General features: G+C 41.2%; 1 protein-coding gene across 4 annotated transcripts; it reads left to right on the forward strand.

The window, feature by feature from the left end:
* The first annotated feature begins 184 nt into the window (after positions 1–184).
* Positions 185–19,332, forward strand: AFG2B (AAA ATPase AFG2B). Of its 4 annotated transcripts, XM_073303978.2 has the most exons (9): positions 185–1,495; positions 4,745–4,930; positions 8,454–8,612; positions 10,068–10,277; positions 10,881–11,108; positions 11,685–11,819; positions 14,274–14,399; positions 15,747–15,934; positions 18,283–19,332. In XM_073303978.2, exons 1-8 carry the CDS (start codon positions 419–421, stop codon positions 15,897–15,899), a joined length of 2,274 nt encoding a protein of 757 aa, XP_073160079.1. In that variant the 5' UTR covers positions 185–418; the 3' UTR covers positions 15,900–15,934; positions 18,283–19,332. The 4 variants fall into 4 exon arrangements, with proteins under 4 accessions (XP_073160079.1, XP_073160078.1, XP_073160081.1 ...); XM_073303977.2 differs by having other exon boundaries at positions 15,747–19,332; XM_073303980.2 differs by lacking the exons at positions 15,747–15,934; positions 18,283–19,332 and adding an exon at positions 15,604–15,735.
* The last annotated feature ends 1,385 nt before the right edge of the window (positions 19,333–20,717 follow it).

Consider the following 20,717-nt stretch of genomic DNA (forward strand, 5'->3'; position numbering starts at 1 on the left):
CCCGCGACGTGCCCTGGTCTCTGGTGGGCTCGAGAACCCGCCCAGCTCTTCCATTCCCGCCTGTAACGATATAACGGGGGGGGGGGGGGGGGGGGCGCGCTCCGCCATCCCCGGGCTTGTCAGGCGTGGGGGCGGCGGGTCTGGGGGCAGCGAGCTGCCTGTGCCTGGCTGGGGGCTCCCCTGTATGTTCCGGGGGGTGGACGGGACACCAGTGCAGCCTCCGTGTGGGTGGGGAGTGCCCCCTGGCCAGCTCCCCGCGGGGGCGGGTGGTTTGAGGGGTCGCGTTGGAGAGTGAGCGCCCTTGGCCACAGGGTGCCGTGCACACGTAAGATCCTCGCCCTTACGTCGGCGGCCGGCTGTGGTGGCGAGGGGGCTCGCTTTGCACGTGTTTCGCCGTCACCCCTGTGTAATATCGGCTATGGCGGCTGCTCTCCTGAAGCTGCTCCCCCTAGACCCAGGGGACGAAGGCACACAAAGATGCAGGATGGGACCTGCCACGTTATCCTCTCTGGGAGCCAGGCTCGGGTCCCCACTTAGGATCACGGTTCCTGGTGGCTGCTGTTTGTGCACCGCCTGGCCCAGAAATGATTTGGCTGATGGTTACCTGCAGCTTGATCTGAAATGCAAAACTTCAGGCTTAGCTGCAAGCAAGTTGAAAGGTCTCACCCTGAGTGTCTGTCACTTGAAGCTTTTGGCCTGCCACCGGTTGAGAAAAGTAACCGTGAAAGTGGTCCTTAAGAACCTTACTGTGAAAAAATCCACCCCAGAAGGAACACTACAGGAGACAGTCAAAGAGCTACTGAGAAATGTGTATGTTTCTCTTCACCATGTTGTTACTGCTTCCCCAATTCCTGGAAATCCAGTGGTGTGTGTTGAAATACTGGCTGTAGATGCTTCGACAGAACAAGCTGGCCTGATAGCTCCCAAAACTAATATAAACATTAAGGAGGTAGTCACTTTAGAATGGTACAGACACTTGTCAAAGGACACTGCACAAATTTCAGTTGCAGGAATGGATGATTTGGGCAGCTCTTTGAAAGAGATGATTGTTTTGCCTTTACGTTTTCCCAAAACCTTCAAGAAGTTGGGTCTTTCTGTCCGTAGTGGAGTACTGTTGGTGGGCCCTCCAGGTGTGGGGAAGACTCTTCTCGTAAAGGCAGTTGCAAGGGAAGTGGGGGCATATTTGCTTTTCATTAGTGGTCCAGCTATATATGGCTCAAGGCCTGGAGAAAGTGAAGAGAATTTGCGAAGAGTTTTTGAACAAGGCAGGGAATTGTCCACTGAGGGACCAACCATTCTCTTTATTGATGAAATTGACTCTTTATGCCCTAAACGGGGAAGTTCAAACAGCATCTCTGAAAATCGTATTGTTGCTCAATTGTTAACACTTATGGACGGCATAGGCAGTGAAAATGAGATGGTCATCATGGCAGCGACAAACAGGCCTGATGCCTTAGATCCTGCACTGAGGAGGCATGGTAGATTTGACCGAGAGGTGAGCATAGCCTGTTCCTCATGTTTTGTTCTAATGCTTTAATACCATTTATCTTTCTTCTATTGAAAAATTGCTGAAGAAGGGCCTAGTGATAGTGTTCTGCAGTGTCATGTCGGCTGATTGGGTTTGATGCCCTATTTCTCACTGTAGATCAGTGACCTACAAAGGAGAAGAAAGTTACCTTTTTGCTGCTTTATAATGATGCTTTGAGAGTTTTTTCCCCTTCTTGCTTTTTATATCATTGATTAAAGGTTATATTACTAAACATGAACTTAAACTGATGTAAGGCATTTAACTGTACCACAAAACATTTTGATAAAAAAAACTAGAATGGTACAAAATTAACATGGCGCACATTAAATGGATTAAACTGGCTAGCTGACAATTACATTATGAAACCTGTAAATGGGGAATCGTGGTCGATCAGGTTTATTTCTAGTGGGTCTCACAGGGGTTGGTTCATGTTGTCACTGATAAAATTTGTAGCTGACATAAAAGTTGGGAGAATTATAAATAATGCAGAGGACAGGTAATTGCTCTGGATTGCATGGTAAGATGGACACAAGCAAGCAGTACGAGGTTTTTCTAATACAGCCAAATGTAAAATTATATATCTAGGAATAAATAACCAGGGCCATGTTTACAGAATGGAGGACCCTATCTTGGGAAGCAGTAGCTGAAAAAGACTGGGGGTCATGGTAGATAATCAGCTGAACACAAACTCCTGGTATGACAGTGGCCAAAAGGGTTAATGCAATCCTTTGATGTATAAACAGGAATATTGAATATGAATAGGGAAGTTATTTCTGTAATTTGCAGTGGTGCAACTCCTTGTGGAATACTGAAGTTTTGGTGTCCACAATTTCAGAAAGATGTTAATAAATTGGAAGGGGTTCAGAAAGGAGCTACCAGAATGATTAAAGGATTGGAAAATATGCTTTATAGTGATAAAGTCCAGTAGCTCAATCTTCTTATCTTAACAAAGTGAGGTTAAGGGGTGATTGCCATCTATGAGCTTCTACATGGCCCAAAAAAAGGGGGGGCTCTTCCATCTAGGAGACAAGGGCATAAAATGATCCAGTGTCTGGAAATTGACTTTCAGACTGGAAGTAAGGCATACATTTTTAACAGTCAGGGGTAATCATTGACACAACTTATCAAAATTTTTGTGGATTCTCCCATCACTGGAAATTTTTGGATCAAGATATGGACATTTTTCTGAATGAACTGCTTCAGTTCAAACATGAATTCAGGGAAGTCCTGTAAGAAGCCTGCGTTATACAGGAGGTTAGACTGGATGATCACAGTGGCTTTATAATCTGAATCTATACCCTGTTTTTCTAGGAAGTCTCAATGGACACCTGCTGAATTAGTAGTCCTATGATATCAGATGCCATGCAAATGAAACTTGATTAACTGAGGCTAGGTCTACACTCATATTATCAACAAAATTGGTTATAGTTGTGAATTATTTTAACAACCTTTCTGTACTTGCAAAAACCCTAGTGTACGTGCAGTTATGCAGCATAAAAGTACTTTTGCTGTTCATCATTTTGCTTGTTGAACTGGTATAAGTTCGACTGCAAAAGTACTTTTTTGCCAGTATAAATTGTATCTAGACTAGGAGTTGTACCAGTAAATCTTCTAGTGTAGACCTGGCTGGGAGCAATGAGCTGAGCTGGCTGGTGGTAGCAAGAGCGGACAGTATTAGCAATAATGTATTAAGATAGACAAGACTAACTTCTGTCAGTTAGTGGCACCTTTCGTAAGCACTAAATCTACTTCTAAAATGTAAAAGTAGTACATTCTAGGGACTCTTTGGACTGTGCATAAAGTGGCGATGTTCAGGTACAACCATGGTAATTCACACACAAAATTGACACCTTTTGCCCCTCGCATGAAAGATTTAATAGCAGAGTGCTCTAGTGAGAGCTCATTTTAGTTAATGTACTAATTTGATTATTTTTACAAAATATATCACCTTTGCTTGTGTTTTAGGATCTCTCTCAGACATCAAATACTAACTTACAGTTGTCAAAATAAATTGACAAAAAATACAGTCAGCAAAGTGATGCATCCTTGTTTCCTTTATTGTCTGTCTGTGTACTCACTAAAACCTTGAACCTGCAACAAACTCGATGCAAGGGTCTATTCCAGGATCATGGCCTAATATCAGTAATTCAGAAAGATTATCCCAGTCAATTCAAATTTAATAAATTCTTCTGTACTGCATTCACACTTTTATCTAAATTTTCAGGATTGGACAGCATTATTAACAAGTGAAATACACAATTTTGATAATATTTTAGCAGGTTTTCAATAATTTATGCACATTCTCTACTCAGTTTTATAGTTATGGGCTTGTTGGTCCTTTTTTGTGCTACTCAATTACATTTTTGTGCAGTCATATTTTCTTTGTTTATTCCATGTGTTACTTAATTTTATAGCGATTAGCTTTATTTAACAGGGCACAGATTAATCGTTCTCCTTGGGTTTTTTTAATCTGATTTGTGTCCTGTACAGTTTTTAAATAGAAAAGTGTTATCACTAGGCTAGTGGTTCCCAAACTTGTTCCGCCGCTTGTGCAGGGAGAGCCCCTGGTGGACTGCGCCGGTTTGTTTACCTGCCACGTCCGCAAGTTTGGCCGATCTTGGCTCCCAGTGGCCGCGGTTCGCTGCTCCAGGCTAATGGGAGCTGCTGGAAGCAGCGTGGGCCAAGGGACCTACTGGCTGCCGCTTCCAGCAGCTCCCATTGGCCTGGAGCAGCAAACCGCGGCCACTGGGAGCTGGGATCGGCCGAACCTGTGGACGCCGCAGGTAAACAAACCGGCCCGGCCCACCAGGGGCTTTCCCCGCACAAGCAGTGGAACAAGTTTGGGAACCACTGCACTAGGCTTTTGTGTTCTTATGTTGAAAGGAAATAATTATTTCACTGTTAAATCTTCTTTTGATTCATCTTTCAAATATGACTTTAGACACTAGGTGGCATTCTTTTATAAAACATCTATTTGTTGAAATGCTACTAACCTGGAAAATTAAATAAGTGTAAATGAAAAGTACTCATATAGTGCTTTATATTTTCAGAGTTATAGAGCCATTAATTAGTCCCTTGTGAAACAATGTGAAAAGAGGAGAATTTGCATGAGGGAGTCTAAGATACAGACAACACAAGTGACTTACCTAAGGCTAAAGAGTGAGAGAGAAATATAGCAAAACACTGATAAATTTCCATTTATTGTATTTATTTTAGGTTATCATTGGGACACCAACACTTAAACAGAGAAGGTCTATTCTACAGTTGATTACTTCTAATATGCCTATTTCCACTGATGTTGATTTGATTAACCTAGCAGAAATGACAACTGGATATGTTGGAGCTGATCTTACAGCACTCTGCAGAGAAGCTGCTATGCAGGCTGTCCTCCACAGCTGTTTGGTAAGGAGTCAGATTAAACCAGAAAGATGTCATTATTCACATTTATCACTTTTTCCACACTAATATCACTCTACTTTAATATATAAAATGAATAATTCAGGGATGAGAATATTCAAATAATATTCAGATAAGCTAGAAAACATGTTATAGATGTAATTATAAGCTTTGCTTCTGTCTTTCAATCCAGTCATCAAGTGACTGCCATTTCCTTGAGTGAAAAGGTGATGTGGAATATCTTTATTCTCTCCATGAGCTTTTTAGTGTTGTACAAGGGAGAGAATGTAAGTTTTGTTTTGTTTTGTTTTTAATCGAAGAGCAAATTGTATACATTTTTCCACCTAAGGTCTCTTCTATAAGCTACAGGCAATGTATATAAAATTCTGTTCCTTAATAAGGTGAGTGATTTAGTAGTTTGTGTTGTGGTTTGCACAAATAGAGACTTATTTTGTGTGTCTAATATTGCATGAACATATTGGCCAGAAGAGAATAGTTACAATTCCCTACTGTGCTGCAGTAATGTTTCTGGGATGTTGTAGATCTAGGTCTCAGGGAAGCATTATTTGTTAATCTTTCTTCCCCCTCAGTCAGGACTGCTAGGAGAAGGGGAGCAAAGGCTTTGATTGCTCCCTTGTTCATCAAGGTGGAGTGGAGGGGCAGAAAAGAAGTCAAGGAGTGCTTCTGTGAGATCGAGATCCAGAATATCTCTGGAATCGTAGAATCTATGGGAGATGCTGGAGCACTTTACCCTCCTCCCCAGGTGGTGATAACAGGGGAACATTTTATTTATAGAACCTCCATCACCATGTATCCTGTACAAAAACTGAAAATGATCATTAAAATAAAGTTGAGCCCAGTAGCCCTGACAGAAGCAGCCCTTCTGTCAAAAGATGGACAAAGAAAAAATAAACCAAATTGCTGACCTCTGTGCTGTGTACGCTGCCAACTCCTCTGCAAAGTGCAGCTTATTAAGTTTTATTATGAAATCTGTAGACTTCAGCAAACATAATATAGGGGGTAGCTTGCCAGGCTGCAGGAAACTCTCCACTGGAGGGAAGGAAGAAGGTCCAATAGCTCGCAGACAGTGGGGTTTTTAGCCCTGTGCTGAATTTCTCCACTATGATGTGGAGAATACAGTGTCCCTCAGATTCATGCTCTGCCTGTAGAGCTGTATCTATCCAGCATTTTTCAAATGCAGCCACCAGCCACATATGGCCACCAGGGGCTTTTCTTGCCGCAAAGCAGTGGCCCCTCCCCTGAGACTGCCAGCAGGGGTTGGGTCCTGCTCCCTTCTGGAGAGAGAAATTCTGGAGGAGCAGGCTGCTAGTGAGTTCCCCACCTTCCCTGGTGTCCCATCCATTCCCCACTGCTGCTCCATTCGTTCTCCCCATTCCTCTGGCCCCCACTGCCACCGTACCCACCTACCTATTCAGGGCTTAATTTGTCCTGGGCTTGCCAGCGCTGAGTAAGTCTTCTGCTGTGAAAAGTGCTATTTGTATGTTTGTTAATATCACTTTTCACAGCAGCAGACTCACTAGCCAGAAAGTCTTTAAAAAAGCAACCCAAAGCACACAATAAACAAGAAGAAAAAAGACAAGAACATGTTTCTGTTCTGTTTAGTTCCAATAAAGAATAGAGACAAGTGTACATTATTTTTGTTATTGAGTCTGCAAAAAATCTCAACATAAATAAATTGGAATGATTTGGACATGTATATGTGTATATTTATTTCTCTTTCCTAAACTTAATTAGGAATTTTAGTTAAAATTTTAACAGCGGCCACCAGCAAGAGTTGGTGGCCGCACTCTGAGGCCACTAAAAAATTTGTCCTGAGAACCCCTGGCTATACTAACAAACTCGGTAACCCTAAGTCATCATTGATGGTAGCAACAATGGAAGCTACTAGTTGTGTAGACAGGTCTCATGTGGGGCATTTTTAGGTGACATGGTAGGAAACACCTGAGTCCTGTCTACCTTAAAGCTTCTACCTCAGATGTCATTTGAGGAACTGCATTGGTGGTGAATTATGGCTAGAGTTTGCTAATGTAGACCAGAAGAATATGGAGAACATTGAACAATACCAGGGATCAGCCTGGCCTTTGATGAAATTTAGCATGAACTGAGGATGAAAAATAGATCCATAATCCAAGATCTTTGCAAGCCTGTATTCTATAGAATGTTTGAGGTGAGGAGATATGTTGTGGTGGTTGGGACTACAAATTTACCCTAGTTGTGAGCTTAACTCTAAAAAGGACATGGAAATTCATAAGAGATCACAGTAGCCTATAACAACAAATTTTGATGGGAAAAGTTATGAATAGGAAACAGACGGAATTAGTCCAAACAAAAAGGCCTACTAATAGAACTCAAGGACTGTATTAAGATCATGCTTAGTAAACAAGAAAAGTATGAAACCAGAAATCAACAGACCAGAATTGGTATGTCAGAAAGTAGGCCTAATTGGTGGACAAAATAATGAATGGATGGGCTATTTTCCACACAGTTTCCTTTGTGGGTCTTTAAAGAAAGAGACTTTGTGAAGAATAATTAGTTACTAGAACAAGCTTCACCATAATGGCTATCATCCCTATTATTTCCTGGGACCCTGATCTGGGCCAGAGAGAGGGACCCATATGCCATCATCACCTATATCAACTCCAGCTGAATCCCAGACGCGATGGTGGGATCCAACTTCAAGAACAGCAGCTCCAGCCCATCTCAACTAACTTCTGTTTTCCCCAAAAGGACAGTTATTGCCATCTTTGATATCATCTAAAAGACTGTCAAAAAAGGGTATTCTCCATCTGAAGACTTTCTCCAGCTAAAAGTAAAGGGAGCAAGAGATGCTGTTAAAATGAAAGCCTTATGTAATATTTTACATTTCAAATGCTTTAACTGTTTTTCCTTTCTTTTGTTAAGGGTTAAAAGGATTTTTAATGGAGTATGTGCCAGGGTACTAAACAGGCTGAGGTCTATGTATAGCAAACCCCAGACCTTATTTAACACTGTTTAATGTTGGACAGTGACTGGGTTATGTTAATGCCTTTGGCCCATATAGTCGATCTAAATGCATTCTGCTGTATTTACTGGAACAGGTACGTGAGTAAATGGGGACCATTGTCTCATATTTGAGAGAGAACTAGGAATCCTGTATGTAGTGACCCTAAACCCTGGGTTTATCAGCAGCTTCCCTCACTAGAGTCCCATATGGTGGAAGTAGAGTAGATTTAGGAGAAAATCAAAGATACTCTCTCAAACATCAGTTTCTTACAGTTTCTTACAGGCCAGCCCTGTGCCATAACAAAAAATGTATCCAGCCACAATGAATGCACACTATTTTATTGGTATGTGTTTGTACTTGTCTGTCATACATAAACTCTTTAGTATAGGGGTTCTCTTCTTTGTCAGTTACATTTGACAAATTGTAAAAATTCTGTGGACATCTAATGGAGCTATGTAAATTATTAATAACGCAAAGGAGAAACAGTGCTTTCCTTTTGTATTTGTTCTTTGTGTATTTCTTCAGGATTCAGTTCACATGTTGATTAACCTGGCAGACTTCCATGAAGCTTTTAAAAAAATTCAGCCATCTTCCTTTCGAAGCAGTGTTGGACTAACTGACTTTAAACCCGTTACATGGGAACAAATTGGTGGTCTTGAAGATGTAAAATTAAAGTTAAAACAGGTAGAGTGCAGAATACATTTAAACAAAACTATAATTTCTCCCGTCTACCTCAAACTGTTCTATATGGTGCAGTATTGAAAAGTGTTCTTATGGGAATTGCATCGGTCTTTAATTCATATTTAAAATTTTATTCCTAACTACTTTAAAATATTAAAACACATTTTTGTATTTTCTTAAATCAAACTAAAATTGCCTATACACAGGCTCTAGCACTTTGTGTAATTAAATTTACAATCTCAATATATCACCCAGGAGCATACCATAGCAAATTAACACATCAGCCAGTAGAGGGCAGTTACTGCTTCAGCATATGCCCATCTCATTCCAACTACCCTCAACCCTTTAGGGCAGTGGTGGGCAAACTACGGCCTGGGCGACCCTCCTGCCCAGCCCCTGAGCTCCTGGCCAAGGAGGCTAGCCCCCAGCCCCTCCCCTGCTGTTCCCCCGCAGCCTCAGCTCACTGCGCTGCCGGCGCAATGCTCTGGATGGCAGCGCAACTGCAGAGCCGCAGCCTGACCCGTTGCTCTGTGCTGCGCGGTGGGGTGGCTGGCTCCAGCCAGGTGGCGCGGCTGCCTGTCCTGGTGCTCTGGGTGGCAGGGCTGCAGCACCGCCAGCCACCGGTGCTCCAGGCAGGGGAGTTGGATAGAGGGCAGGGGAGTCTGGGGTGGTAGTCAGGGGACAGGGTGTGGATGGGGTCAGGGCAGTCAGAGGGCGGGGAACAGAGGGGGGTTGAATGGGAGCGGCGTCCTGGGGGGGCAGCCAGGAAGGAGGGGGGGTTGGATGTGGTGGCGGGGGGCAGTCAGGGGCAGGGGTTCCGGGGGCAGTCAGGGGACAGGGAAAAGGAGGGGTTTGGATGGGGCAGGAGTCCCAGGGGGGCAGTCAGGAATGAGAGGAGGGGTTGGATGGGGCAGCAGGAGGTAGTTAGGGGCAGGGGGCCCAGGGGCAGTCAGGAGACAGGAAGAGTGGGGTGTGGATGGGGAAGGAGTCCTAGGGGAGCCATCGGGGATGGGGGGGTGGGGTTGGATGGGGCGGGAGTCCTAGGGGGGCTGTCAGGGGGCAAGAAGCAGGGGAGATCGGAGAGCGGGCAGGGGCCGGGCCGCGCCTGGCTGTTTGGGGAGACACAGCCACCCCTAACTGGCCCTCCATACAATTTTGGAAACCCGATGTGGCCCTCAGGCCAAAAAGTTTGCCAGCCCCTGCTTTAGAATCTATACATTTTGGCTATTTCAGACTAAAGGGAAAGTGAGTTCTAGTCAACCAATGTGCCCTCTCAGAGAATGCCCTACCCACTGCCTTATCTCTTTTATAACAAAGAGGGTCAAATTGGAGTATGTCCATTGATCTCCACTGTGATAATGCAACAAGGTAAAGGGCTGTAGTGTATCCAATAGTTTTACTGGCTAATGTGTCAGTAGATACATCACTGCAAATGTTTCATCCTTTCTGTATTTACAGAGTATTGAATGGCCTATGAAGTTTCCTCAGGCTTTTTTGAGAATGGGACTGTGTCAGCCAAAGGGTATTCTCCTATATGGGCCACCAGGATGTGCCAAAACCACTCTGGTGAAGGCTGTGGCCACAAGCTGCCATTGTTCCTTTCTTTCTGTTAGTGGTGCTGACCTTTTTTCACCTTACGTTGGAGATTCAGAGAAGATTTTGTCTCAGGTTTGGTTTTTAATCACATATGATGTATAATTTGCTTATTTTTGTATAAAGTATTCATCACTCCTATAAAAAGAAAAGGAGTACTTGTGGCACCTTAGAGACTAACCAATTTATTTGCGCATAAGCTTTCGTGAGCTACAGTTCACTTCACAAGTACCCCTTTTCTTTTTGCGAATACAGACTAACATGGCTGTTACTCTGAGTTACCATCACTCCTATGTTTTTGCTTTTTAAGACTTTGAGGGCTGATTCTCATCTGGTGTAAACGGATACAGCTCAATTGACTTCAGAAGAGCTATTGCCATTTACGTCAGCTGAGCATATGTCCCTAAGTTATTTTTCAAACTCATTTCTTTAATCTACCTATTATGTATGGCTTTTTGTTCTTTGGTTTATCTTAGTATTAGGTTAGGCTCCTAGAGTCTGCTATACAGTAAATGTAAACCAGACTGGTCTCCACTGAGTGTTGTAAATAAATACTTATTTAAAGTGAATTAGTTAAGTAAAAGTATAGAAAATATATAACTAGTGTTTTCAGTTGACATGGTGGAGCTTATACATGCATTACAACATTTTAAATTTATTTTACGAACCCAATAAAAGGTTTTTCGCCAAGCAAGAGCACATACTCCAGCAATAATATTCCTGGATGAGATTGATTCTATGCTAGGATCTCGATCAGCCTGCAAAACTGGACATGGTGCCCCAGAGAAGGTTCTTTCTGTCCTTCTTAATGAATTAGATGGTGTTGGCGTTAAAGTCACAGAGAGAAGAGGAAATAAATTACAGCTTGAAGGTGATTGTCAAGAACAAAACGAAAAGGAGAGACAGGTAAGTACACTTGCATATATAGGAAGAAGGGTAGATTTTATTGCCAAAGTGCTCCAGAAGTTTAAACCATTGGCTTTCACAGATTAAAACATTACCTTTCTGCTGCCTTTGTCAGCTTCTTGATAGTACCCAATATTTTCTTTTACATACAACATTGGGCATAGCTAACATGCTCCTGCTATGCTGTTAAAATGGATTTCAAGGTGGTGAAATTACATCCTCACCCCCATTCTGGCATACTGAAGAACCCTCCATCACCATCTTACATCATCTCTGCACTCAGTCTGACACACGCAATCTTGCTAGACTCTGACCACAAGAAAGTTCCATATGCATTACCAGAATGGATATTGATTCTTCTTCATTGTATTACATATTGGTATATTGGCCTACACAAAGTAGAAAGGTTTGTAGTGAAAAGGAATATGACTACATATGGATATATGCATTTATTCATTGTATTGCCTCTCTTTTTCTCCTCTTAGTTGACACTTACAAATTATACTTGTCCTGTAGCCCAAAGCATATAAAACACTGTATACCCATCTAATTTGCTGCATATATAATCTCATTAAGCTAGAGTTTCAAGAAGTTTTGAACAAAGATGTCATGATAGTTGCTGCAACAAATAGACCAGACAAGTTGGATGATGCCTTGTTGCGCCCTGGAAGGTTAGACAAGATCATCTATATTCCACCTCCAGATCAGAAGGTAATGCATTATAAATCTGTACACAAATTTAAGTAGAGGTGTGAAGTTGTAGGTATACTGTTTCTTAACAACAACAAAAAGAGTTATAGTACTATAATGTATGTAAGAGTGGGTAACTGTTTGCACTGAAGATTAACTACTAAATGTCCAGCTTTTAAAATAAATATGAAAGCAGCCTGGATTATAAAATAGCATTTAAATGTATATAAAAACGTACACCCTTCAGACACTCTGACCAAGGCACAGGCATATCTGGCACTTCCTGACTTTTGAATGCTTGATGATGATATATTTGCAAAATCAAGCATTCAGAAGTTAGGAAGTGCCAGAACTGCCTGTGCGTAGGTCAGTTAAATTGCAGTAACTCCTCACTTAGTCATCCCAGTTAACGTTGTTACATTGTTAGCTTGCTGATCAATTAGAGAATATGCTCGTTTCAAGTTGCACAATGCTCCCTTATTATGTTATTTGGCTGCTGCCTACTTTGTCCACTGCTTACAGAAAGAGCAGCCCGTTGGAGCTGGTGGGGGCTCGGAACCAGGGTGGTCCGCCAGCCCTCCTATCAGCTCCCCTAAGTTCCCTGTGTGCAGTTACTGGGCAGTTCAGGTGTCCCTCCCCCCACTGCCATGTGCTGCTCCTGCCCTCTGCCTTGGAGCTCCTACCAGGAGCCGCCTTCTTGCTGTGCAGGGGGGGTAGAGAAGAGGGGTGCTAATGTCAGGGTGTCCCCCTGCTCCTGCCCCCCCCCCACTCCTGTACCCGCATCTCCACGGAGCAGGGGGACACACACCACAGGGCTCAGGATAGAAGGAGCTTGCTGGCAGCAGCTGCTGTCGCAACTTTCCTGATCTACTTAAAAAGGCAGTGAACTTAGAGAGGGGTCAGTCTACTTAAAGGGGTAATGTGAGTGTCTCTCTCTCACACACACACAAACACATAGTGTATGTCTCTGCCATGCTGTCTCACCTCCCTCCATTCATGCTGCCCTGTAGAGAGTGAGGCTACATTAAGAACAATGTGTTAACCCTTGAGGGCTCAGCTGAGTGCTAGTTCATCATTTAGCAGTAAGGCATTCCCTGGGAAATATCCCACCCTCTTCCACCCTCTGAATTCACCACCTCAGTCAAGCTTCACAATCATCATTGCTGTGTACAATATTAAATTGTTTAACACTTTGTCTGTGTGTGTGTGTGTGTGTGTATAAAATATAGTTTTGTCTGGCAAAAAAATATTCCCTGGAACCTAACCTCCCACTTTTTACATTAATTCTTATGGGGAAATTGGATTTGCTTAACTTTGTTTCGCTTAAAGTAGCATCTTTCAGGAACATAACTACAACGTTAAGCGAGGAGTTACTGTACTAGCCTTGTTCTTGGAAACTGAACTGTTTCTCTGAAACTTGCTAGAAAAAGTCAGCCTGAAGCAGAGGGCAAACATGGAATATTTCAGTCCAAAAGGTTAAAATGTGGGTAAAGGTGTAAGCAATTGAAGAAAGTGACTTAGAATGGAAAGTATTAGACAACCTTAACCATAAGCATTGCTGAGAGATCTGCTTATAGTATTGCCAACTCCTTACTAAAAAAAAAAAAAAAAAACCACCAACAGCCAACATAGCATGGATAGGTTTCAGAGTAGCAGCCATGTTAGTCTGTATCCGTAAAAAGAAAAGGAGGACTTGTGGCACCATAGAGACTGACGCATTTATTAGAGCATAAGCTTTCGTGAGCTACAGCTCACTTCATCGGATGCATCTGATGAAGTGAGCTGTAGCTCACGAAAGCTTATGCTCTAATAAATGTGTCAGTCTCTATGGTACCACAAGTCCTCCTTTTCTTTTTATAGCATAGATAGTTGAGCATTCTACATTCTTTTGTGGTTTTCTTTGTCTTGCATTCTAGTTCTTCAGATAGCCTGTACCAGCTTAGGGGCGGGAGCACAAAGGTACAAAAGAAAACCAAAAAAAAAAAAAAAGGGCAGCAAGATCCAGTGATTCATGATTTTAAGAAATCGTGAGATGATGTAAAAATTGTTGGAATTAGTGAGGATATTGCCGGAAAACTATATCTTAGTGTCCTACAGACCAGTAAGATACCTGGCAACCCAACTAGATTTTCATTCAAACTGCTAGCGTTCAGAATTCAAGTCAAGTTTGATTATTGATTATTCATTATTGATTATACATTATTGAGCTTTGCCAGTAAATATTTTCAACTGCTGTCTTACTGTCCACCTTCAATGCATCGTATGATTACTCTGTGGTAAACTGAGTTTTTGTTTCTTGGCAGTTATTGATCACAAGCAGAATATTGTGTGGTGTTACTGTACTGTAGTATATTTGAGTTTAGAACTTGCAGAGTAAAGTACTAGTCAACATGAGTAAAGGTGGCAGAAAATAGGCCTAAACAAATAGTACATAAGTGACTGTCCTTTGTCTTTTGTAATGTGCTTGTATCATAGGGAAGGCTTTCTATTTTGAAAATTTGCACAGAAAAAATCCCAATAGATTCTGATGTGTCATTAGAATACCTAGCAGCTCAAACCAAACTCTTTTCTGGAGCCGATATTGAAAATCTCTGCAAGGAGGTAAGGAGCTTTTTGTTTAATCAGTGAAGTAAGCTGTGAGTGAATACTTTAGATGGAGAGAGGCCAAATTATAGAATATTCTAAGACATTTGTACTTTTCCTCAATTTTTAATGAAAAGGGTAAGACAGATGTGAAAAAATTTATACCAGCTGAGTGAAAAACATATGTTGTACCAATAAAATACACCCAGTAAATAAGGGACCTGCTAGTACTGACGTTGAACTAGGTGCAAATTTAGAATAAATTGTTCCTGTGGAGGCATCCAAAAGAAGCAGATAGTTTGTGGAGCCTGGAAACTCTCCCTACAGCAGATGGTATGGAGAAGGCAGATGATGCAACTTTACTAACTTAGATTTTTGGGAAGGAGGGTAAATCCAGTCCTGCAGAAAGATAGTTCTAATCCCTCTCTTCCTGTCAAGAGCTCCCATCCTTGGACAAACACACAGTGCTCAAAAACACCTTCAAATAATGCAAGTAAGGAGCCTAAATTATTTCCTGTTTAGTAGAAACAACCTAGGCACATATCCAGTGTGTAGGGAGATGAGCACGCTGTGAGGAGTGCCTTCTCTTCCTGTATTCCAGACCTGCCCCTCCAAAAATCAGAGAGCATCTTGGGAGCATGCTACCAAAGTGGCTCTGCCCCTCTTACCTGCATTTACCAGAATCTGCTGGGTTCTGTTTACTCTCTCATTGAAGCAGAGGGAGCATTTAAAAGAGTGAATGATAAGCAACATGGGTTAATTTACAAAAAAAATAAAATGATGCCAAACAAACCTGATGGATTTCTTTGACAAAATTTACAGGTTAGTTGGAGTAAGGGACTACTCTAGTACTTGCTCCAGAACTTACCCTCTTGCTTTCCTTTTCAAAGCCTTACTTAAAATCCAGATAAATTGTTTCCTTGTACTACACATTATAGAATTTATTGCTGAAATTAACATCGATAAATCAGGAAGAAAAAGCCTAGGGCAAGAGACATGTGTCCACAAATACTTGAGGAAGGGGGAGATTAGATAGAACATCTGAAGAATTAAGTGACCAAGGATATGTCTTCTATCCCAATCAACTGGATGCAGTGAGTTAAAAAGTATTAACTGAATTTGGAATAGAAGAATAGAGAAGGCAAACTAACATTTGTATTATCTGATAAATTGACTTCATGTAATGTATACCTATTGGTTTTTTTTATCTTGAATCATACAGTACTGTGTCGAAACACTGGACATAAAGTTCATTTTTATTTTTAAGTTTTGAAAAGATCGATTTGTAACGTCGGAGCTCCTGATAAAGCTGAAAACATTTCAAATTCTCTAAATCGTGTGGTTTTTGTTTGTATTTTTTTTAAGGCTGCTTTGCAGGCATTACAAGAGAATGGACTTGAAGCAACTTGTGTGAAACATGAGCATTTTGTAAAATCACTGAAGATTGTAAAACCATCATTAACCCTCACAGATTTGGATTTTTATGAAAAATTATTTAATAAGGAAGTATCCTCTTAAATCAGAAAAATCTGAAGAATGATATGCAAAAATTGGTGGGTTTTTTATATAATCTTTTAGAAATGCATGATTTTTATAACAATTCTTCTAAAATTGTTATTAAAAAACAAAGGGCAGAAAAGTTTTATAGTACCCATTTTTCCTTCCTTACAGTATAGAAAGAAGGATTGAAAGGCTTTATATATATTCATTCTGCTGGTTTTTGACATAGAAGTATTAAGCATGGTCTTCCATGGGACCTTCTATCTCCGAGTCCCAGTCAGTCAGCACTTCTGTGAGCCAGAATGCGATTCTTAAGACCAGTACCAGTAAGAGGTCTGACACAGTCAAAGGGGCCATCCACAACAGCCAGAAATCTTTGAGGATTTGCACTGTATATTGAAAGCTGCCTTTAACTGAAGGCACAAGGGTATTAAATCTTTAATGAAGATTTGTTTTCTCCAAACCATTGAATGATTGAATTAAGTAGGTGTTAACAAAATTAAATTTTTAAAGTCTGAATAAAAGTCACTTCTCAGTAAGATTTTTACTACTTTTGTACTGTAATATTGTCATGATCCTACTAGCTCCCAGTGGTCCACAGAATATTCTAAACTAGACAAGAACTAAATATCTAGTGCAAAGAAGAAAACGCTTAGAAAAAATGACCTTTCATGCCACACTTATACTTTATAAAGAAATTAAAAGGGGCATAAATGACTTTTTTTCTCATGCTGTTCACCTTTTACACAAGGCTATATTTGCAATAATCATTTGAAGCATAGATTTTTCCCTATGGATTGCAACTTTCATTATATTGTGTTTGTACTGCTTTTTAATATTGAATTATAATTTTCTGGTTTTGTATGTAATATAGCAAATTTTTACTTGTTCTAGATTACAAAAATCTTTCACGTTAAAGGAAAAATAAAAGTTAAAATCTTGTTTGCATTAAATATAAGTCTTTTAAAAGTACTGAATTTTTCAGACAGCATTCTTCTGATTAAGGCCTGTTATTGATATAAACTAAACTTGAGTGGCAGAGACTTGCTTAATTTTTGGGTCCCTTGCACTGTAGTTATTACATACTTTTCCTCATAGCTGATTGATATGGACTACGCTTTTATTCTGAATTGTAAGCCAAGCCTTTCACAAACCAAAAAAGTCTTTATCCAGTAATAAGTTCTATCCTGCATCAAAGTCTTTTTCTTAGGGCTTATCTGAAAATTTATCAAAATTGAATTTCCAAGTGTAGATGAGCCCTTAGAATAAAACTGTAAGATATATATTAGGCTGCCACAGACTTGCTTTGGTTTCAAGCAGTATATGTTCAACTCCTATAAGGACTCCTTTCCTGTTGTCCCTCAGCTCCCAAAATCAGATTGACAGTGCAGTGGATATGTACTATGGTTATGAATACTGTAGGAACTGCTACATCTTGATCTATGAATACTGATATGCAATAATGGTATGAACAATGTATATCTGACTAGGTCAGTGAGGGGATGATTTTTTTGTACTGGGTTATAAGACTGCCGTCTGAAAGCATTGTGCTAATTTGCACTGGTCTTAGTAGAATGTTTTATATGCCTATAATGCTGGAATTCAATGGGAACTGTACAGGACTGCAATACAATGACTTCCCAGATAAGAATACCTACATACACACTAAAAGGACAGTTGAGGCCAGGTGTTAGACATAGGGATCCTACATTTAGTCTCCAACATGCCGTAAATCTTGTTTTGCCAGGCTGGGAACTAGAGATCAAAAGTTTAGTGTTAAAAAGCTTGTGTGGGCAGGGGGGTTGACTTATCAGCGAGCTGTCTAAGCAGACAAGCTGTATAGAGCAACCAAGGAAGGAAGGAGCCCAGAGGAACTGGGGATTCTGAGATTCACAGAATGGTAAGCATTAAGAGAAAATAGGCATGGACTTTATTCTGATTTATAGTTTTTAAAATGTTTAATCTGAAATGGTTTTGGTCTAAATAAATTATACTTTGCTTTAAAGAAGCTGATTGGTCACTAATTATCACTGTCATTGCCCCAGAGGGAATAGAATGGCAGCCGAAGTCAGACCTAAGGTGATCACAGTTGATACAGAGGTTACTGCCACCTAGCACCTGGTCTGAGAATAGGAGAGAAACATGATTTCACCCCAAGAAAAAGAGAATTGCCTGAGGCCCAGAGGGGGTGTACTCAAAAAGTTCAAAGTGTATGAGGTGTAGTTAGCCTGGTAATCCTGATACAGATCATTCTCACAAACAAGTTGCAAGAAATAGTTCTACTGATTAGTGTCAGTTAGAATCTGGGGAGGCTAAATAGATGTCTTGGTGTAAGAGGAAAAACCTTGGGGGTGACTATTATCTGAACTGACTTACTTTCACCCTTTAATCCATTTCCCAGATTATTTGCAGAAGTCACTGTCAGACAAATATTGCATCTCTACAAGATAGTCCAATACGTCTGGACCTCAGATAAATTACGATTTCAATCATCTATAAAATGAAACAGTGGGACAGTTAAGGATTTTTAATTTATATCCATACTTAAAGGTCTGTTCTGGCTTTTGGATACAAGATCTTCAGAAGTAAAAGGCTTTTCTATAATTTAAAAAAATGAATACTGCAAAGTGCCAGAGGATCCTGAGGACAAAATGCTTGTATTAATAAAGTATATTAAGTGCCATTGACTTAGGGAACTGTGAGCCCTAAAGTCATGTGTACGTTCCTTGCAATCTTCAAATATATATACATGCATCATATAACTTGTATAGTATTTTTAGCAGTAGGCGTGCCAGAAGCACTTTTGGCTATTGTAGGTATACAGCATCAGTGAAATGAAGCTGCCATTTGGTGGTCTGTCTATTTTTGTGAATTTGGAAACCCATTTTGTCCAAAAGAATTTATCATCTGTTGCTGGATTAGTAGTGAAACACAGAGATACCACTACAAGCACAAACCTATTTAAACAAGACAGTCCAAAGGTAAGTGGTAATTGGTGCTGTGGGGAGGAGTAGTGTTTTTACTGACAATCTTTTTGCAGTCTGAATTTTGTCAGTCAATCCCCAATTTTCCTCCTACATTCCATCATCCTTTATGCATTTGCATTGGAAATGTTTGTTAAAAATACACTGATATCTGGAAGGGCATGATTAAATATTTTTACAAGTGACTCTTTGTTTCTGCTTTTAACTTGGCAGGCAAGAGGTTTAGAAATGTAATCTTGTTTCTGTCAGGGGAAAGCTTTTGGACTGTTCTCCTGTAGGTGATGCGAAGAAACTCAAGTAAAATACAAAACCTAAGGTTAAAATTCAGAATGGGGCATTGTTTTCTTTTTTTCCTATTGTGTATAATAAGAAACCCCCCAAGCAGGTCCCCTAAATAGCGTTACCCCAGATTGTGGCTGGGGTGAGATCACTGGGCGTTGAAGATTCCATGGCAGTTGGAGACAACTACTGTGAAGAGAACAGCTGGCCACAAGTTGGAACCCATTACTGTGTGAGAAAGGGGGTGGATTATAAATTACTGTCATAATTTGTTAGCTATGCTGCTGCTGCCACCCACCTCCACATTACAAAGGAGTAGCCTGATGTTCTTAGTGTTGCTGGCACCCAGAAGTGTTACCATTTTTCTGCAGGGGTCCCTAAACCCCTAGGGCTGCTGTTGAGGGCCTGTGGTGATGAGACATAGAGGTGAGAGTTAGGAGACTAATCCTTGCTGCTTTTTGAACTTTGAGATTACATCTTTAGAAGGAACTAGAGTTGAAAGCTTGCTGGTTGAGGGGACGAATAGGCCAGTGATTGCATCCAGCCCGCTTACAATTATACAGGAACCCACAAAGCCAGCTGAGTGTCAGAAACTGATTCAACATCTTGCTGACTCGGCGTTGCTATGTAAGTAGCATCTGGGATCGGGACACAGATGTGAAAGAGTAAATGGTTATATTAATTTAGTGGATGTCTTTGCCATGGTGGTTCGCTGCTCAGCATTCTCTGTTCCTACGTGTGGGATTTCCCCATTCCCTTTACCCTACTAAGCTTTTGGAGAACAATGCCCATAATGGCATGAGAGTCCCCGGGCAGCACTGAATGTTTGAAGCCAAGATTTTAGAAGATGTGTCCAGTCCCAAATGCCCCCTTCTCAGTGACTGAAGCAATTTCTGGGATTTGTGAGGTAAAACTCCTTACATTTCTAGTGTTTTTTAATCAATACTATTGTATGTTTTGCCTTTGTTACCCCCACATTCTTCATGGAGCTAGGGTCCTGCCTGGTACAACCTGAGTGAGCTTCAGAATATTGGAGTTATGCTTAAACTTTAAAATAGGGATGAATGATGTTGCTGGTACAAGAAGCTGGGGAGATGGCCTTAGAAAGAACACGTAGGGTAAGGTGGGTCAGGGGTGAGCTTGAAGCACTATCTCAAGAAAATTAATTTTCCTAACTACTTCCCCCCTCCCTTGCCTTTTTGGCTGTATGTGTGTCAAGTGCTGCGCCTTATGCTGCTTTTCGTCATGTGGATACACATCCAGTGGGGAATGGACTGAGACCACCAAACTCAATTCCCACAGGTTACTGAACACCTATCAGTGGTAACAATATCCAGTCATGGCAAAGGTGTCTTTGATCAAGCCAGGAATTAGGGTGAATGGATCTGTATTTCATTTTCCATTCGAGCCACCCACCCAGGCCTTTTGTTCCATTACTAATATTGGCTAACTAGTCAACCTCCCCATGCAGTAGCCCAACCCCAGCCTCCTGCTCGTGCTCAGTGTTGGTGCACCACTTGCTGCCCTCAGGCAGGGACAGTCCTAGCAAGAGGCCAGCAACTGGTGCCCATAC

The sequence above is a fragment of the Lepidochelys kempii genome, chromosome 10, assembly GCF_965140285.1.
Source record: "Lepidochelys kempii isolate rLepKem1 chromosome 10, rLepKem1.hap1, whole genome shotgun sequence".
NCBI lineage: Eukaryota > Metazoa > Chordata > Testudines > Cheloniidae > Lepidochelys > Lepidochelys kempii.